A 20,215-nucleotide genomic window follows, 5' to 3' on the forward strand; every position below is an offset into this window, starting at 1 on the left:
ATTCCAATGGAGAAGTATAACAATCACCAAACGCACTGCAGTCTGCTTGAGAGTAGAAAAATCAATGCAATTGTTGCCACCATTGCTCCGTGCACAAGACAAGGGTACAGGTGTTTTTTTTTCTTTTTTCTGTAAAATCAGGTCAAAATGTCATCTTGTGGTCCTTGTTGTACAGTAGAAGAGAAATGGTCTCTAGTGTCTAGTGAGACTGCTGTCATGGGTGAGAAACTTTCAATTAAAAAATGTCATGGATGATGAGCACCAAATTGAACGGATTGGAATTCAGAAGTTTAACAACGTTAACTGTCTCAGATTTGTGATAAAAAACATTTATTTCACGTAAGGTAATTGTTTACATACTACATACGTAAGCACATGGATGCAGTGGACTCAACAGACTTTTTTTTCCATTTTTGCATCTCTCATTTAGTGAACATTGCAATAATAGCAAAGGGTAGAGCTGGCCTTGAGAATGATCCCTGGCTTGTCAGCCACAAGTTATGTTTCAGTCTTTTGAATGGAGAGTATGAATTTGAACCAGGGGTCCCTTGGCTTAGTAAGGAAGAGAAGAAAACAGGGAACGAGAGAAGGCCTCAGGCCAAATGGGGCTCTACTGAAAGAGTTTGTGGTGTGGAGTTTTTTGTTGTTGCTGGCACTCATCCAAGTTATTGAGCTGCATTGGAAGGAACCTTTTTGAGGCTGAAGTTGGACCAATTCACTGCTACCTTCTGGCGCGTTTGTTTTGCAGAATCCAGACAAAACCTGGAGAGAGCAAAGACAAAGAAGAGGAGGAAGAGGAGAGAAGGAATGAGTTTTAGTGATGCCATTAGTCAATGGAACAGTTTACTTTTATCTTGATACAGGCTTTTTTAAAACTACCTTTTAAAGTATTCCACTTCCCGATCAATCTCGTCCATTTCTGTCGGATCCACGTCTTTAGGAAGAAATACATCATCTGGGGAATAACAATAACGATGACAACATTAGCTTAAAACATTACAGACTAAGAAACACTTAATATTTGGCATTTACATCACTAATGATAGATGATTGTACCGATAGCACTGCTGGATTTTTCACCCTTGTTCTTGTTCTTCTTATTTTTCCCCTTGGATTGCTGGTGTTGTTGCCCATTTGCTGAGATGGTGGGGTGAGCTCTGCTTTCCGAATCCTGCTCAGTCCGACCTCCTCGCGTCTCTGTGTCACCTTTCCCCCTTTGTGCATTTGAGAGGCTACCATTTGCTCCGTTCGTTGAATGTTTGGATGGTCTGCCCTCCTCAGCCTTCTTAGGCCCATTTCTCTGGTTTTCCACACAGTGCTGGGGCTGCTTGTTTCCAGCCTTTGAGCCATTAGAAGCCATTTCTTTAAACTCATTGGTTTTCTGTGTTTCATTCCCGGAGGCAGCTTTGGTTGATTTGTTGGAGTTTTGCTCTGACACAGATTGCTCTTGTCTTTGCTGCTGCTTTTTATTCTTCTTTGACTTTGCACCACCGTTCCCAACTGTCATGTTCTTGGGATCGGGGGCGTCTTCCTTCGATTTAGCAGTAGCTTGCGCTGGCACCTGTGGCAAACTGTCAGATCCAGTGGAAGTGCATCTTTCTGGGGACCGAACCCTTATGAGCTTCGAGAGACTGGGGGTAGTGTGCAACCGCTGGATGTCCTTGGACCCAGCAGGGACCTCTGATGCTGTGGTGGTATTAGGAGACGACACAGTGGTTGTGTCCTCCCATCCGTTAACCAGGTCGAGGTGGTTTTTAAAGGATCCCAGTGAAAGAGGGGCCAGGTCAAGGTCTATCTGCTGCAGGTCAGAGGAACCATTGAGATGGGACAGTAAGTGGTTGCCTTCCAACGTGGCTGCCTTCTTTGGGAAGTCATTGACATCCAGATTGAGGTCGTACATGCTAAATGAGGCCCGGATTGAGTCTTTGATGGTGTTCTTTATTTCTTCGAGCCGACTGGTGAGGAAACTGTTGACGCGCTCAAGCTCCAGCTGAGGCCAGTCAAGCAACCGACTGGCTTCTGAACCGTCAGGGATGGGCTCGTCGACAGGCTCAGATGGATCGGAGTGGGGGTCACTGCCTGCAGCACCCATGTTGCCCTGCTGAGCTTTTTCCTGAAAAGAAATGGTACATGCTTGACACTGTGAACAGGTACTGAGATAGATATTGAGATAACTTTTTGGATATTGAACAAACTTGATCCGTAGCACTGAATATCAATATCACTCAAATTCGACATCAATGGTTAGATATGTAATCTTCTTTATGTATTCTTTAATTGGTTAGTTTCTGATTTCAAGTTATGATCTTTAAGATTAACATGACATCAAACCCCTTTTTTGATAATTAGTCTGCATTTTCAGCAAAGCCATTCAAAGGGTTTAAATTACGCAATAACCTCTCTATGAAGTAGTTTAATTTGTGGCGGGGTCTACCATTGCCACGTAGTATTTCAGTTGCAACTTTTAAAGAATACATATACACGTACACAGACATAAAGATCAGGGCTCGCCAAACCCCTTCTGGAGCCACGAGCCAATGGCAAATGCCTTTTGCATTGTAATGTTAAGATGCAAAATGGTACTGGAATCCAGAGTTCCCATAATTGACTGGCTTTCAATTTTGGCTGGCAGGTGCCCCTTCAGCAGCCCTACAATATTCAAAGGAAATTAATGGAAAACAAAAAAACAAAAAAAACAAAACAAAACACACCTTCTTCTTTTGTTTGTGTCGCGCCCTTTTGGCAGCCTTGGCACTGTTGACAGGTTTTGGCTCAGAACTGTTAATGAAGTCTAGCAGCTCATCTACATCCCGGTTGTCAATTGCACCAGTCACTGTCAGTTCTGAATCTTGACGCTGAGGCAGCTCCTCTTTACGCCGGGTCAGACGTGTGCGGAGCTTCTCTCGGATCTCGGCGTAGTTTCTGCTTGTTGGAGCAGCTGGAGGCTGTAAGCAAACAATATTTTACTATGTCTTTATCATGTCAACTTTGCACAAAGGTTTAACAAGTACATAACAGCAAAGGGAACACCTAGTTACTCCTTATAACGATGACAGCAACAAATGTTTTTAAGTACCGCATTGTGTCCAAAGAACTCGCAGTAGCAGCAGTCGCAGTACTTTCCGTCCTTCTGGTTGGTGGATGAGGAGGCACAGGAGCTCCTCTCAGAGCTGCTGTCTTCATCCTCCCCCTCCTCCAGCTCAGATGAAGGGTGGCACAACGTTCCATTCGTCATTTTGTGCCCTTTACATGCCTGGTCCCTACAAACAAGAAATCATTTAATTTAGCTCTTGTATATTGAAACTAGAAAGCAATTTCTCAATTCAAAATATTCACCAAAAGCAATACTGAGATGTTAACACTAACCTGCAAGCCCCTGCTGTCAGGTGGCCTACATTTGATGTAGCCACCGTTCCAGCACTGTGTCCATTACAAGGGTGGTTGCAGCCCATGATCGATGTGCCCAGTTTGCTGTGTTGTGTGTTCACAGCAGGAATGTGGGAGTTTTTGCACGGGCTGGGCTTGTGGACAGATGTTGGGCTGTCTGGACTGGGAGAGTTGAGTTTGGCTGTGGGGCCGTGGAGGTTTGGTACCAGCGGGGAGAAAGGAGCGTGGGCCGCCACACCTGTGCCAGACGAGGAGGTTACATGACTGTGCTGCCCAGAGTTCGGCTTTGGGGGAAGGAGCGAGGAATGCTGGGAAGAAAGGCCAGTGGGACTGTTGGGGGGTACCGACAAATCTGTGTGTTGATGGTGGTCACTAGGGTGGAAGGCTTCACCTGGAAAGAAAAATTATAGAAAATATGAATGTAAATGACTTGCGGATCACAAACACTGAGTCATCATTTTACATGGTGCATCAGTTTGTGTTCTGGCATGCAAAGTTTACTTTTAAAGTTTACAATTAATCGCTGTAGATACTTTAGACTCAAAGAGAGATTTGAGTGCAAGTACATTCAGATTTAATTAAAATGCTACTGAACCCTAAGAGTCAATGGAAACATTACCTGGCGGCGTTGGTCGACGGCACATGGTCTTGAAGTGCTTGGGAGTGGTCTTACAAAGGTCTGCTGAGGTAGACAGAGGGTTCCCAGCAGAAGATCCACTGGAGTTCTGGGATGACGGGTGACTGTAGGGACACACTTTGGTCCCAGACATTTTAGCAGATTTCCCAGGTGCTTCATGAAGACTTCTTTTCTCATGACAGGCCGACCCTGCTGTTATACCTGGACATGGAAAATACATTTGATGAATTTGAGACACTAAAGCTTGGTTTAGGAGCAGAACTGCACAAAGTAATACCATTTTTTCTGTTTGTATATTGTGTTTAAAAGGTCTCATAAACATGTGTAAAGATACAAGTGCTCAGATATTTTGTAAATGAACACTAACTTTTTGGACAGTGGATTGTGTTTTGCTAAAATAATTCCCCGCTATTTGGAGGCGTGTTTGGGCCTGTGTCCAATGTCTCATTGATATGAGAAAGAGGAGAGCATTGTAAAACACTGTAGCTCTGAAGGATGAAGTCCTTTTTTGATAACCAAAATAAAAATGAGAACATTGTACCCCAACATTTAAATCATTCAACATGCTCATTTATGTTGTTTAAAAAAGTTAGCATATCTCTTACTGGCAATCATCCATAGAATCACCAGCAGAAGTTGATACAAGTCACCGTGACTTCATGCCAACATTTGCTATGACACACAATAAAGTACATTAAGCTCAGCTCAGTTCACACCTAACTTAAAACAAACAAGTATTTGACATTTATTTTCGCTGAGAAACAAAACTGTCCACCAGCAAACATCCAAAAACCTTACATGTATTAAAAGTACAAAAGGGCACATACGGGCGCAGCTGCACTCACTGAGCAGATATACGACTACTTTCACTTACCCTACTTTAAATGTAATCTGACAACATGAGCCAAGTGATTATTTGTTAAACTAGAAATACTACTACAGCTATGCACCAGGTAAACTCTGGTAGAAGTGGTTTGGAGAGAGCCAAGAAACAGGAGGAAAACAAAGAGCACGGGAGTCTGAAATGTTGTGCTTCCTATTTTATATACAGCTATCCGTCTCAGTTTGAAAGCGTGTTTCCATTTTCTTTATTAATTGTTGGGTAATGTTGTTTCAGAAATAGTCACCATGACATTTGTTTTTGTATCTTGGTTCAAATATTAGTCCAAGTAAATTTTGCTGGAATATTTCTAGATGTTCAGGCAGACAATTGCATCCACAGGGCTTGATATTCTATAAATGATGCCCAGGTAATGTTCTGAGTTACTTAAATCATATTCATTTTAAATTATGTTATTTTTACACTTATCTCCACCATCTGAGTGCATCTGGTAGTTCTGACTGCAAGCTTATATTATAACACGATTCCACCTTTAATGATGCTGAGCTCTAAGGACCTCAAAAAGTGAAGCGTTGTAAGCTTTTGTTCTTTGTTCTTCTAAACCATCGCATAATATTGCCTGAACAAAGTGTCTAAAAATGTATCACACTATCATTGCTAAGTAAGAAAGCTCACAAGCCAGCCTTCGAGCTCAGATTCAAACCCAATTTGTCCCCATTTCACATGACTTAAACTCACAACACAGCCTGAAATTTGGGTTTGTGATGTTTTCAGTGATTTCTGTCACTGCCATTAATTGTTTTCTATAGTTCTCTTCTGCCCTTTGATGACAAACCTTGTTGCGAGTGTGAAGAAGTGTTGTGGTTGCAGTGTTCCCCTCCGTTGGTGTGGGCAGAGTTCCAGAGACCTGACAGTTTGTGGGCTGACAGGAAGGAACTTGGATCCCAATCCACAGTACTTTGCTCTGGGTAACCGTTCCCACAGCTCTGGGACTTACAGGAGGAAGAGTGTGACAATGGTACCTGAATTAAAAAAAAAACACAAAAGAAAAACACAAAAAAACAACAGGTTATTCACAGGACGGTCCACATAGACCTGCATTTTGGCACTAGTGGTATCAAGTATCTACCAATATCAGCTTGTTAAAGTGTTTGTGATATGACAGGCAAAAAAAAAAAAAAAAAAAAGATCATTCAATCTATCAAAGTAAACAAAGAGCATAAACTAAAAATAAATCACTGCTACTCTGTTGCTTTTTTACTATTTTTAACATCTGCAAGCCAAAGCCAAATATCAACACCTTATACAGACCATGTTCATCTACACTCAGGTCCCCAGACTGATTATACAGAAAGTCTTAGAAATTTGCATTCCATGTAAAGCATTTATGTAAAAACAAGCAAGAAAGCAAAGGTAATAGCTGCTGTCGTCTCACATTTGCCAGAGACACAGTGACAAACTAAGTTACTTCTGAAGAGACAAAAAGTGCACTACATGTTTAAACTTGCAAAATCCAGGATGACAGAAAGATTTATTTAGTAGGTAAGCCCATGCAAATGCAATGCCTTGTATGATAAATAGTGTTGAGTTTACCCCAGTCAGCACAAACCAACACAGTTTAACTAAAAAGTAGTAAAAAGACGTGGTGAAAAGCATCCAGACATATGACCCAAATCAGTCCACTTTTATTTACCGGCGTGGGCTGCTCCTGGGTGCTCCGCCTCTCCTCCTCTTCCACACTCTTACAGCAGCTCTGACAGATCCACAGAGGCACCTCTCCCAGCAGGGACTGAGACAGCGAGGGTACCGCGTCAGCAAGCTTACGCCCCGGCGCCTCCCGCAATAAGGCCTGGGAGAGTGCAGGGACGGCATCAGCCAGCTTGGTCCCGTGGCCCCCTGGGAGACCGTTGACAGAGCTCGCTCCCCAGTCCTTAAATTCACGGTGGCACAGGAGGCAGCAGGTGTGCATAGGCTAGGTAGAGAGGGAGAGGATGGAGAGGTCCAGTATTAAGCTCTGATTACAATTCACACTGTGATCTGTAACAAATCGTTGTGTTAAAACGCTAAGAAAAAACTCCAATCAAATCACATCGGATGAACTGATCTCTACAAATGAAAACAAAAAAGTGTACACTATAACCTTTTTTTTCTCCAGTATTTTCTGCATGGTTCTATGACAGTGATAGTTATGACATTTTAAAAGAGAACCGTGTTTTGCACATTTACAGGAGCACAACACAATGCTTCCCCATCACATAAATATAACTATATATTAGCTGTGAGACGCTCATTTGCACATGTGGTATAAAATGTAATAACTCAATCCAAGCGGCAGTCAGGTGGGTGGTAAGGCTCAGAGGTCAGATGTAAGGTTAGTTGGTATAATGCTACAGTGCATCTGTACAGCGGTTACCTTCCACTTATAACGACACTAACTCCAAGTTAGCTAACGTTTGGCATCACTGGCTGAAAACTACATGCATTCAAACTTTTTTTCTCTGGCTCCCGACACAATCCGATAGAAGACCGGGGAACAGCAAGCCAATTAAACAACTCTAATCATGTTTGGGAGCCTGCTACCCTTATTATGAACCCGTTCTCTCTTTCAGCTAACTAGCTAGCTAATTAGCTAGTAGCTGGTTAGCCGCGGCTGGCTGAGTGGTTCCTGTAGCTGGGTACAAGTGTAGGCAGTAAGCACGTTTGCAGCACGCTAGCTGGGGATGATGGCTAGCCTCACTGGCTAAGGTTAGCTAGCTGGGCGGATGAAGAGTTGTAAACGCTGGAAATGGGACGACCTGTCCGAGGCACAATGTCACCTGTCCGGCAGGGGAGGTGGGCTGCGATGCTAGTAGCCACACTGTCTAAAAAAGCCGCCTCTGCTGCTCGCGAAGTTGAGCGCATTATTTATTTATTTACATATCGAACGACGTGAGAGCCCTGCATTTACGACTACTACATCAGGATAAATATAGCTTCCAATCAGTCGGCGGGTGCATAGAACTTCACTCTCTGCAGGATCTAGCCACAAAGAAAATAAAAAGCACAATGGAGGATGCTTGGATTAGCAGAGGGGTGCTAGCTCAAAGGCTAGCTAGCCTATTTTAAAAACAGCGATTGGCTCGCTGCTAGCTAACCTACCTGGTTCGCCCTGGTAGTGGCCAGCCTATCCAGCCCAGCATCTCCGCCGCCACCGCCAGCTGCATCGCCGGGAGAGACTGGGCTCTTCGGTACGGTCTGCTGTCCAGGCACAAGCTCCTTCTGGGCGACTCCCTGCTGCTTGCTTTTCTTCCTTGCCATCACAGCGGTGTTTATAACACGCTTTGGCCAAGTTTGCACCAGTTTCGATTATTTTGAGAGCACACTTTCGTTTCTTGTCGGACCTCAAAACGTTCTCTATCTCCTCCAGTCAAGACAACAGTCAATATGGCGGAGGACTGGCACACTCAGGAGTTCATAGGTTAAAGATACTGCTGGCAGAGCGACTTCACTCGCGCACGCGGGGTACAATTGAAACCTTACGCAGAGAGTGAAGCAAGGCGGCGCCATATTTAGTGAGGGCAGACGTCTCCTCCCACTTTCTTCTCTGTATGAAAAGACAATTAAACAGGCTTGACTCCAGATATTCAAATAATTGTTTCAGAGAGGATATCTACTAAGTGAGCATATTATTTTATGCTCGCTAGATCACGTTATGTATCTGTAACACGGCCATTTAATGCTTTATTTATGCAGTCTACAGTCTATCGTGTTAAAAAAGGAAATGGATAAGAGCAAATAATTCAAGTGGGCTGAAAATTAGGTAAAGATGTGTGTAAGATAAAAGATAAGAGTAATAATAACACATCTGTAACAATACAACTTTCCATAATTAGCTGACACATTGCAGTTTTACACAGTGTGTGGTTTTAGGTTTTCATATAAAGAGGGGGAAATATACATAATGCCAGTATCGATGTTAGGAGATATTCGCAGCTGTTTGAAAAATAAAGGTGCTGTGAGAGGAGAGGGACGGGGGCTTGACCATGGTTTGACAATGACGTTTTACGTTGGGTGTTGATGCCTTCACTGCTTTCGGAAGTATGGGAATCACAGCGGAATGCATCATAACCATAGGGTGGCTCTTTCCCTTGACATAATGTTCACACCAACAATGTGTATGACGTTTTGTTTATTTAAACATGTGTTTTTAAATTCGTCGTTGTTAAAGTTTTACACAAATGGTTGGCTATGCAATATTGCAACATGCACCCACGGTAAATGAAATCAAAGGCGATTTTTTCGGAATATGTCACCCTTTTTATTTTCTTTTTTAAAGAGAATAAACCATAGATCTAGAGCAAAAGAGGTTAAAACTTTAAGTGGTCATGAGGTCAGTTTTATCAACATACCAAGTGCCACTCGGTTCGTACTTATGACATAACTTTCAAATGTCCGAGCTTACGTGGATCACGTGAAGGCAGCGCCAGTGTTTCAGGTCGTGTGGACTGGGGACGTAGCACAGACACAGCCTCGTCTACTTTGGGCTAACGTTACTGACGCTTGCACCGCAGTAGGTTTGTTTACCCGGGGTTGTTTTATTTATTTGTTTAACGAAAAAAACCCCAACAATAATGGAAGGACACGTTTGCAACATCCAGGTGCTGCTCCGGGCCGCTGAGTTTCTGGAGAGAAGAGAGCGAGGTGAGTATTTTTTTGTGTGTATGACAACTGTCAGTCTTCAGGGGAGGAAGTTGGTTATTGTTAAAACAACAAAATGCACAATGAAGCGACAGTCGGCGTGCAGGCGGGACACCACACAGGGACACGATACACTGCAACTGCTCGGAAAACCATCGATGTTCCTGCTGGAAGGCTGTTTTAGGCGAGCTTTCGGATTTGACTCAGTGACCTACATATCGGTCTCATCTTTGTACTCGAAGGCGCCAATCTGCTCCAGTTTGAAACTGAAGCCGGGCGGTGCAGGGCGCTCGATGCGGTGAATGAAAAAAGGAGGAGAGGCAGAGAAAAGCAACGCTACGAGTTATATTCGTGTTTTGGCACACCGTGGGGATTGTTTTACGCATTTTTTTTGTTCGATAGGCTAGAGAGTAGTTTTTTTTTTTTTTATGATGGTGAATTGGGGAGTGTGTGATGGCGCCAAAACCCCCCAAACAGAGCGTCCAGCTGATGATGCCGATGACAGCAGCAGGGTATTTGTGTCCTCCTCCTCTTACAGCTTAGTAAGAATATGCCATTCGATCTGCAGCACAGGTGCTCACTTATGTTAACAATAACAAAACCTTACATTTAGCACTGCATACCGGTGCATTTCCAACTGTTTTGTAACACAGCTGTGATGTTTGTTTGTTTTTTTCCCCCTCCCCCTGCACAGAGGCAGAACATGGATACGCTTCGATCCAACCTCTCAGCCCAGATCACTCTGACAAGAGGAGCAAACAGAAGAACAAGAAGATATCTGCAGGGGGCAATAGGTGAATACATTACATAACTGCTAACTGACAGGAGGGTGTGGCTTTGTGGAGACTTTCACTTCTGATAAAGCTCCTTGCAGACTGCCATTGTTGAGAGCAGTTATTGCCCTGAGTGTAACTGCAGAGCTAAAACCAGCTGTGTCTCCTTCTCCAACTGCAGGTCAGTTCACAACGAGCTGGAGAAAAACAGGTAATTCATATTTTCGTTATAGCGTCATATAAAAGTACTTTTTCTATGGTGGATCATAGTGGAGAGCGCCCTGTTCTCCCCTGCACGGGTTAAATGGTGTCGCTTTTGTGCTTTTGCAGACGAGCTCAACTGAGGCACTGCCTGGAGCAGCTCAAAAAGCAAGTTCCTCTGTCATCTGACTCGATGAGGAACACCACCCTCAACCTGCTGAGACGGGCCCAGCTCCACATAAAGGTACACACAACACTCTGTTGGGGTGAAGGCACAGTGTTCAGAGCAGCATCTTCCTCCCCTTAAACAACAAACCACGTTCCTGTCCTTTTTTTTAGCGCTGGGTTAAGGTTAAATTTCTGTGCTTTCACCTTCCAGAAGCTGCAGGAGCAGGACGAGCGCGCAGAGCAGATGAAGGGCCGTCTGCGCTGGGAGCAGAGGGAGCTGAGGGTTCGGCTGGAGCAGCTGCAGAGGGGCTCGGAGAGGATGAGGAACGACAGCCAGGGCTCGACCATGTCCTCCGAGAGGTCCGACTCCGACAGAGGTACATGCCCCCATGCTTTGAAGCTAAAAGTGTGTTCACAGCTTCAGTTTCAATCATTTAGATTCAGGCACATTGAAACCAACCTAATGGGAACTGGAACCAAAAAAGGACGATTCTCAGTGTCCCCTAATAGTTTGTAGTAGACACATTTTACATACAATACGAGTTTATGAAGTCTACTTTTTACTGATGTTTGCAGATATTTTTTGAGTAGAGTGATTCGCGATTTGCTAATGAGTTGATACTAGTTAATCAGTCTTTAAAGGAACCTTATTCTGACAATATGATATTATGTTGTCATCCTACAAAAGTTCATCTTCTAAATCTGATTTTCAGCACAAACGTATCAAAAGTGAAAGCGAGCTTCACTTTTGTCATTCTGCAGAATTTTTTATTCTACTGAGTAATTAAGAATGTATGTTTATGTTTGATTAAGGATCTCCACTAGAAGCACATACATGCAAGAGAGTATACCACTATGTCCAGCAAGCTATGCACACATACAGATGAAGCAGCACGATCCTGCAGAGAGTCAGAGGACAGGGGGGAAAAAAAAAGAAAGAAACACTTGACATATGTAACATATATTTTGATAACACTAAAGCAAACAACTAAACAGTCAAACAAACACATGCATAGAAGTGAGCATATCAAGATAAACACATGTAGGGGTGTGCTGTGCTGATTTAATGACAACAGCACCAAATTGCAAATACATCCCTTCAGAGAGCAATGAACTTTTAAAACTTAATTAAGATGTCGGAATGTGAGAAAAATGTTAAAATGTGCTTGATAAAGAAAAGAAAAGAAAAAGCAATAAATAAGATGGACTGATGGTCATGAACCAACATAATAAGGACTTAATTAAATACTGAAACATTTAGCATGAGGGTTTAGTCAGTCAAGCAATATACGTATAAGTTTTGAACCACTGTTTGTTGGGTCATGTGCATATAATCAATAAGTGGATGACATACTGTACGTGTGAACAGCCCAACAGCAGTGGAATTCAGCGTGAGTGTCGTCATATCTCCTTCTGCTAACTGATCTGATCTGTGGCGTGTCCCCGCTTGCAGAGGACGTGGAGGTCGACGTGGAGAGCATCGTGTTCGACTGCCTGGACTCTGACGGACTGAGCATTGCGCACACTGGTGCGGACCACTGTTACTCCAGCATGGACAAAGCCTGGCTATGACGGGAGTCGAGCCGGCGGTCGCTCGGTGGAGGAGGAAGGGGAGCAAACATTCCAAAAGACAAAGCGAATGGAGGAGGATGTTACTGTACAACTGAACACATTTCTTTTTCTCACAGGAGGAGTAACTTTTGACATTCTCTTTTCAAAAACACGTCAGACTACAAAGCTAAACGATCATATGAATGAGCTGTGTTCATTTGCACTGAATAGCAGTTAAAATCACTGGGCTGGGATGGATGTAACATTACGCATACATATTTTCTTGCATCAATCGTAAATTGTGTTGTTATATATTTTTTTTCTTTCTCCAAAGCCATGAGGAGTCTCCACTGATTCATACTCTGCTAATCGTTCTTTTAAGATCCAAAATAAGGGCTTTTTATTCAAAACTCTTAACTTATTCTGTACTACAGTCTGTCTGTACTGAATTCTGCCTTAAATCAGATGTGGTTTAGTTTTCCCATACATACAGCTTTCCTTAAGCACTAAGTTCATATTCCAGTGACGTCATGTGTAGCATGCACTTAAACATTAATCCGTGCTATTGTTTTGTGTTATTGTCCCTATTATTATGTTTGAGTTCAGTCATGTATCGTTATCTTTTTCTTCTGTTGCACAAAACATCCACATGTTGCACTTCTTTGTTTTGTCTCAAAAGGACTGTGGGTATATCAGAATGAAAAACAGACATTAACCGGTCACATTTGCACATTTTCTATCTGGCAATTAAGTTCACTGTGCCAAATATTCGTTTTGGTCTGTTTGTGCACATTTCAGTCTGTAATCAGGTGCTACAGTGTTGGATGCCTGCATTAGCGAGAGCATATGGAGAGAGGTTTTAATGGCAGTTACAGTGCAATTCACTGCTAATGTTTCCTAGGAGTGTTTTCCTTACCAAGACTGTACACTTCATTGCTTCAGCATCCGTCAGTATAAATGTTAATTATGCATGCAGCAAGTTCACCAATCAGGCAGGTAATGTCCACTTGTAATGATACTTACGCTGTATTACAAGTATGTATCATATTCATTGCTATATATTTAACAACTGAAGGTGCATTTTTTTGTTTTCTCCTTCACTTTTGTATATGCAAGATGCCTTATTATCTTTTAATGTTATGTATGCATTCATCTGTCTCTCCGCCCAGTAATATTATGTAGCATTTCTTTCTTTTTTTTTTTTTACTGGTGTAAGCTTTTTTTTTAATTAAATAAATATTTTCTATATTTACGTGCCGTCTCTTGATTGTTTTACTGATGAATTAAATTAATGAAACCAACCACCTTTTATAATCCTCTCTCACATCACTTTATATTTTGTGTTATTTACTCAATTACATTATCTCACAGCTTCAGTTTCTATTTACTTTACAAATAAAATTTTTTGCTCACAATGCACTTTTGTTACTGATTGAACTACCCAAAGGTTTACATGTAGTACTACGAGCTGAAACTGCTGAAACCAGTTGTTGATGAGTAAATGGACGAAAAAGTAATTTGCAATCATTATGAATGATCAAGTCATTTGTCATGTAAAAATATTTAATGGTTCCAGCTTTGAATTTTAAGATTTGCTGCTTTTCTATTACCGAAATTAGTTAAATTTGACTAATAATGACATTTGAAGTATTGCTAAGACTCTTTGTGACTCTTAAAAACTAAACAATTGTTAATTAAAAAAAATAATCAGCAGATGAATCCATGATGAAAAAAATAACTAGTTACTGGTGTATATAAAATAGAGATGTTAATAGCAACATTAACTTCACCTCAGCCAACTTCACCAGCAAGTCTCACTTTTATAAAGGTGCATTATGTAAGTTTTTTTCTGACAATTCTGGTATATAGTCCTATATATTAAAAGTTTAAGCACTGATGTTAAGACATTAGAGGTATTGTGTATCTAAAACTCTTGTTTGTTTTTGCAAACTGCTGTTCTGTTTATCAGGAGCTCTGTCTGTTTATAGGCCTGTAAATCTGTTACAGTGCACCTTCAGTGCACAAGTAATAATTTTATGATACAATATTTTGGAGTCTTATTATTTATATTGAAGGGCACTTTTTTGTATAAAGTTCTTTCATTTTTAGTGCATTTCCCTGATTATACTTACAAATGTTAAGCGCCACTTTCAATACTTTTGCTTTTAACAGTATTCCAAAAGTGTAGTGACACTTTTAATACTTAAAAGATATGAAAGAAGTTTTTGTTGTTTTTTTACATGGATTTTTTTTAGAGGTTGTAGTTATTGAAATAAACATAATTTCATATTACAGAGGTGTCTTGTTTTCCCAATCATCAACCAACCCCGTTAAAAAAACCCTTGTGTGGGATTACAGGACCCCTTAATGTTCACAAAAGACCACAGCTTGATGGTTACAAAGAAATTGTATTTTTATTGACAAGCTGATATTTGATTGATAAAGTAAGAGCACAATGATGCTGGGCTTGTGTGTGTTTAAGCTGAATGTACAAGGCAAGGAATCACTTTTGCCTTTGTACACACATTTTAAATCTAGGTGAAGACACTGATAACTGCAACCAGATCTTACCACAATATCAAGAGTGCTATGTTTCTTATCAAGCTATGACTGTCAACAATATGGACCCTTCTTCCTCTTCAGTCAATCAACTTCAACTTGAAGCAATCAGTCTTTGATGATTAAGGTGTGGTCGGGTGAACTGAACTAAGAGACAACATGACAGCAACAAAACATACAGCTGAAGTAAATCATACCAAATACATGGATTTGCATTCATCAGATTTTCTGCGATAAGCTAATCTTAGCACTTGGACAAGAAGCTGTTAATAACACAAAGCAGATACAAAACAACATGACATACTCAAAAGGAACAGAGTAAAAAGCAAACATTGTTGATGGACACAGAGGTTGAGCAAAGGTCTGAGCAACAGTATCAGGGCTGACAAAGTGCTATCATCACTTTATAGCACCCAGAGCCATATTCAGCCATATTATTTTGTAAGATCTCTATCTGTGGTAAAAAGTGCTGAGATGATCAGGTGTCAGAGGTACAATATATTCAGTATGACACAACACAGGGAGGCTGAAACAGGCTCATGAACCCAGCTCAGGCCTTTTATGGTCCACCCACCATTTCAGTTGGATGCTTCCTCACAGAGGTGTCTACCCATTACCGGGATCAGTTTGTCTTACCCCAGCTGAACCATGGGGGGGAAGAGAGTTAAATCTGTCCCAGTGTCACTGGCAAAAGAGCCAATGACATATAATATGTGCTTCACACATATTGTTTCTTTTGGGCTTGTGAGGCGAGGTCTTTGGCCTTCTCCTTAGCTGCCAGCGCCGTCTCTCTCGCTCGCTCTGTAGCAGTTTCTGCCAAGGTTCTCGATGGAGTTTCACCTACAACAGGTCAGAAAATTGAAGTACTTGTCTAACAAGGTTCATACATCTTAATAGTAATATTCAAGCACTTTCAAGGCATCTAAACCCCCAAATTTCCAGCCTTTATGATCACATATACATTTACTATAAATGCATTTGTGTAAAGTCTACAGAATCCCTTTGTCCAATAATCAGTGTCATTGTCACTTTGTTTTACCAGCTGTTCAAATGACCATTGACTGTATGTTTTCATCAAGATTATTTAGTTACAATCAGAACATCTGCAGGAGACAACAAACAAATATAATGATGGAATAGTTTCATTTTAAATATCTAAAAATTTTAGTTTAAATAATCTTAATAAAATCATTAATAATAAATTATGTTGAAAATCTAGCATTTTTATATTGATATTTGAATTTCAGAAGATTGCAAACCTTGAAAGTATAACAGTGCATATTCAGCCTTTAAAATACTTTAATCTACTAGTATATTCAGTTAGTTCTAGATATGCCATGCTACCCCCTACAACTCACTCACATGTTTCTATACTGTTACTTTTAATTACAGATATTTGGACTTATCGTAGCAGGAAAGGCAGGGGCGGGAAGAGTGAGAATTATTACATTTGTTCCAGCACTTAATGCACTACAAATTATTGATGTTATCATTACTGACAGTTTACCTTGCATTCTGGCCAGTACATATTCAAAGCCTTTCATGGTCTTTGTAACACTGGTCTTGAATCTTGCAAGGCCAAATTCCTGAAAAGAGCAGACATAAAGTCAACCAATATATAATACGACACTTGTGTCAACAACATAGAAGTCACATCATCACTATTTACTTTCATAGAAGACCACTCCAATTCTGTCATAAATCATTCAGCGGCTGAAGTCTTGGCAGACAGCATCAGCTGTTTAGCTGCTGCATCTTAACACTGCGTATTATGTTTCCAATTACAGAATGACAGATCGTTGGGTGAGTCTCCCTCACAGACGCCACACACAGCTTTCAATGTTATGTACTGTGGCGCTCCACTTTACTCTACTGACCTGAACAGCTCGAGTGAGTCCGTAGACATTGGAAGAAATCCAAGCTTCTCTCTTTATCTCCGTCCAGCTGCTGTTCTCAGGGTTAATTCGGTACTCGCACCGCTCTTCCACAGACTGCGACCGAGAGAAAACAACAAACAAAAGCATCGTGAGGCCGTGTCAATACTTTGTAAAACACTGGGAGTCTGTGGAAACGAACGCTGCTGTACCATGAGGCGAGCGTGGCTGATGTTCCATGTGAGTGTGGTCATGGTCCTTTTCTGAGGGTCCACTATAGAGTCCTCGATGATGTATGCCGAGCTGGCCATCTGCTTTGGAAGGTACCGCTCCATCCAGCGAGGCCCTCGGCTAGTTTTGGTCAACAGACGTCTGGACATGAGGCAGTTGGTCGGAGTAACCTCCCGGAAAATTATGTCCTCAGTTAAAACATGGTTACTGTGGGAAAAGAGTAAAAAAGCTGTGGAAAAACTGTGCAGGGCCACAACTAATGATGGTGTTCATACGTGCTCCTGTATAGGGCTGCAGCTGTGTATCAATTCTAAAGCTTCCAGTGTTATGAAAACGAAAGCTGACGTACTGTGAACATTTGTTTACCTACAGTATTCAATTTTACCATGAAAGTATTTACCAAGTTTATACTGAGGTTCATGCCAAGACATGCTACTTTGTAACACTATAATATAACACTAGTTCAACCAAAATAAAACCCACCAGTCTTTATTACATTAGAGATCATTGTATGTGATTATAATAACAGCACTTATATAATACCATAATCTACAATACTGTACATTTTCTGAGCAAGAGAAAATCTCATACATTTGCCATCCTACTTCTGTCAATTATTTTCTTTGATTAAATAATACTGAGTAGTCTACAAACTCAGGAAAAAAAAAGTGACATCATCAGACTCATTGTTTTAAATTTCCAATTAAACAACTATACAAGAATCTGTATAAGCCACTTGATAACAGACCAATTAATCAATTATCAGAATTGATGAGAGCTACAACTAATAATTATTTTCACTACTGATTAAACAAACAATCAATATCTTCATTAATCAATGAATCTGGTCTAAAAATTGAAAACTCCCCATCCCAAACTGACTTGTCCGGCAGAAATTAAAGATAATAAAATAACTATTATACATCTGTAAACTTTTAAAGTACATCAAGAAGTGAATGTTTTCAGCACTTTTGCTTACAAAATGACAAAAAGACTGATAGTTTGTTAACACTTTGCCTGTAGATTCATTTTAACAGTGCACCCAACCTCAGTGGTGAGGACGTACTGAGATCTTGTACTCGAGTAAAAGCAGCTAAAATCAAAATCATTCTACCTTGATTCAAACAAAGCTGGAATGCTGTGTAAAATATAGATAATTTGTAAACAAATCATATTTAAAGAGAATGTTTTTACAGAGTGTTACTTTGCTTGTGAATGGCCAAATATTTGTTAGATTCAACTGAATTGATCACATCAGCAGACTACTATTTAGAGAAAACAAATCTCCAACAATTTTGATAAATAATGAATTACAATACAAGACAAAAATCAACGAACCTGATGGCGTTAAGCATTAATATATATTGTTTCACTCCTGCCTACAACTGACTACCTGTGAAGAATTAGCAAATTATCACACTGTGATGTTATGATATTTATGTTACACATAATGCTAACTTGTTCAGCATCGAGATTGTTTCATGTACGTGCTAAATCACAGGTAATAAATAAATAAATAAATAAATAAATAAATAAATAAATAAATTTAAAAAACACCTATCAGCGACAAAATTTACTAGCTGCTAAATAACAAGTAAAGCGATTGTGTAAAATGTCAATACTGAAGTTCGCTGCTTAAGTTACTCTATATACCTCTCAGTAGATGTTGAGACTACTTGTGCAATCTAACTTGGATAAAGTTTATGCAGGGTCACAGATATGAAACCTTCTCCACGTTGACCAGCCTGGCCTTACCTGTAGGGATTGGGATATCGTTGCCAGAAAGCGATACATACTTGGTCCCAGCTGCTTTTCAGCAAACCTGCGCAGCAGAAATATTTCACCATTGTTCCGGGCGTTTACTCCGACAACAACCTGCGGAGACAGAACAAACACACCGTGTTTAGTTTGCTGTGGTTATGTAACTAGCCTCAAATCATACTACACGACCCGAGTGTGATAGTGATCGCTATGTATTGTGGTAGGATCTGTGACAATATGTAGGAGACTACATCTGAATTAAGACAGTCGTTCATGGAGTCGCACATTTCCTGATCTTTCCAGCTAGCATAACGGCTACGTGACAGCTGTCAAACGTATAGGTGAGATAACATTAACGTTTGAGGTACAGTTACCTCAAACGTTCTAGACTGAGTGTTCAAGTATGGCTATGTAGCTACAGGCTATGTAGCTAACATAATGACACACACATACACACAAATATTATTATTAAATATTCAACCATCAAAGGGCTAACATGAGAAACAACGCTCCTGTTCCATTTGTCACGTCCGCACTCCCTAGCTAGCTTCCTCGATAGCATGAGCTAGCCTAGCATGAGCCAAATCCTGTGAATGAACGGCAGCGCGTGACCCAGTTATCTTTGACCGACATTCAAAAAAAAAAAAAAAAATCACGCGCTCATTTCAGAAGCGAGAACACTTACCTGTATATCAACAACATTCAACAGATGAGTATTTGCATTGTGTAGTCCTGTCGGGATAAACTTCTCCGTGCGGACACCTACTAAACATGTCAAACGTGACTCGGACTGAGGGAAGGTCAAACGGCGACGTCATATCCGGTAGGTGGTGCAATTATGATACCCACCCGGAACACTAGAGGGCAGTAGGTGACTGTAAAATGCTACAAAGTGATTTTATCTTTAACTTTATTTATTATTATTATTATTATTATTATTATTATTATTATTATTATTATCATTATTATTATTGTTGTTGTTGTTGTTGTTGTTGTTGTTGTTATTGTTGTTATTTAAAAAAATCATTAATTTTTTTCCAGAACCATCCTTTTTTTGCGCACTCTAGGAGAATACCAGTCACACTGGTGTCAGGTTGCTCAAATTCTTCTGTAATTTTCCTGTTTATATTATTATGGACTGCCGTTGCCTTATCATGTTATCATTTTAAGAATATTATCTATCTGTTTTTGCACTAGCTGAGTGAAATTTGATAAGAAATGTTCGGGTCAAATGTTGCAAAACCTTGTCAAAACAACTGTTAAGTGGCATCTGGAAGGCTCACAGAGGAGCTAAGCCACATTTTAAAAAGGAAAAAAAAAAGAAAGGAAAATATTAGTATGGTAAAGCTGACCTTGACATGCTGTATATATCCCCTTTAACGAACTATAGTACAGATGAATAATCTTTTGAGCACACTAAAATCATCCCTGCAAACAACTCTAGTCCTGCAGCAAAATCTCCACACATTACGCCCAATGGGTCTTACGCCATGGGGCTAAGCTCGGTGTTAGTCTGCTGTAGCCCTGATAACAGCTCAGAGCTACTAAAATAATC

General features: G+C 40.7%; 3 protein-coding genes across 3 annotated transcripts; 1 reads left to right on the forward strand and 2 right to left on the reverse strand.

The window, feature by feature from the left end:
- Nucleotides 1-299: 299 nt before the first annotated feature.
- fam193b (family with sequence similarity 193 member B) lies at nucleotides 300-8,398 on the reverse strand. The gene is made up of 10 exons (XM_037076080.1): nucleotides 8,004-8,398; nucleotides 6,559-6,837; nucleotides 5,701-5,887; nucleotides 4,007-4,225; nucleotides 3,367-3,778; nucleotides 3,077-3,260; nucleotides 2,712-2,945; nucleotides 1,057-2,113; nucleotides 880-955; nucleotides 300-762 (listed from the first exon to the last, which is right to left on the reverse strand). The coding sequence occupies exons 1-10, from the start codon at nucleotides 8,160-8,162 to the stop codon at nucleotides 666-668; spliced, it is 2,904 nt and encodes a 967-aa protein (XP_036931975.1). The 5' UTR covers nucleotides 8,163-8,398; the 3' UTR covers nucleotides 300-665.
- Nucleotides 8,399-9,337: 939 nt separating this feature from the next.
- On the forward strand, nucleotides 9,338-13,332 carry mxd3 (MAX dimerization protein 3). Its single transcript, XM_037076085.1, has 6 exons — nucleotides 9,338-9,545; nucleotides 10,237-10,336; nucleotides 10,497-10,526; nucleotides 10,646-10,760; nucleotides 10,896-11,061; nucleotides 12,138-13,332. Exons 1-6 carry the CDS (start codon nucleotides 9,476-9,478, stop codon nucleotides 12,254-12,256), a joined length of 600 nt encoding a protein of 199 aa, XP_036931980.1. The 5' UTR covers nucleotides 9,338-9,475; the 3' UTR covers nucleotides 12,257-13,332.
- Nucleotides 13,333-14,623: 1,291 nt separating this feature from the next.
- On the reverse strand, nucleotides 14,624-19,471 carry prelid1a (PRELI domain containing 1a). The gene is made up of 6 exons (XM_037076084.1): nucleotides 19,346-19,471; nucleotides 18,655-18,774; nucleotides 16,881-17,106; nucleotides 16,672-16,785; nucleotides 16,302-16,380; nucleotides 14,624-15,634 (listed from the first exon to the last, which is right to left on the reverse strand). Exons 2-6 carry the CDS (start codon nucleotides 18,744-18,746, stop codon nucleotides 15,513-15,515), a joined length of 633 nt encoding a protein of 210 aa, XP_036931979.1. The 5' UTR covers nucleotides 18,747-18,774; nucleotides 19,346-19,471; the 3' UTR covers nucleotides 14,624-15,512.
- Between the last annotated feature and the right edge of the window lie 744 nt (nucleotides 19,472-20,215).

Source organism: Acanthopagrus latus, chromosome 18 (assembly GCF_904848185.1).
Source record: "Acanthopagrus latus isolate v.2019 chromosome 18, fAcaLat1.1, whole genome shotgun sequence".
In the NCBI taxonomy this organism is placed as follows: Eukaryota; Metazoa; Chordata; class Actinopteri; order Spariformes; family Sparidae; genus Acanthopagrus; species Acanthopagrus latus.

Coding starts and splice junctions, on each gene's coding strand:
- fam193b (XM_037076080.1), bottom strand. CDS start 8,162: ATGGCAAGGAAGAAAAGCAAGCAGCAGGGAGTCGCCCAGAAGGAGCTT. Junction 956..1,056: donor AAAATCCAGCAGTGCTATCG/GTACAATCATCT, acceptor GTTATTCCCCAG/ATGATGTATTTCTTCCTAAA. Junction 763..879: donor GAAGTGGAATACTTTAAAAG/GTAGTTTTAAAA, acceptor TGCTCTCTCCAG/GTTTTGTCTGGATTCTGCAA.
- mxd3 (XM_037076085.1), top strand. CDS start 9,476: ATGGAAGGACACGTTTGCAACATCCAGGTGCTGCTCCGGGCCGCTGAG. Junction 9,546..10,236: donor TCTGGAGAGAAGAGAGCGAG/GTGAGTATTTTT, acceptor CCCCCTGCACAG/AGGCAGAACATGGATACGCT. Junction 10,337..10,496: donor ATATCTGCAGGGGGCAATAG/GTGAATACATTA, acceptor CTCCAACTGCAG/GTCAGTTCACAACGAGCTGG.
- prelid1a (XM_037076084.1), bottom strand. CDS start 18,746: ATGGTGAAATATTTCTGCTGCGCAGGTTTGCTGAAAAGCAGCTGGGAC. Junction 17,107..18,654: donor CGATATCCCAATCCCTACAG/GTAAGGCCAGGC, acceptor CTTTTCCCACAG/TAACCATGTTTTAACTGAGG. Junction 15,635..16,301: donor TGTACTGGCCAGAATGCAAG/GTAAACTGTCAG, acceptor GACCTGTTGTAG/GTGAAACTCCATCGAGAACC.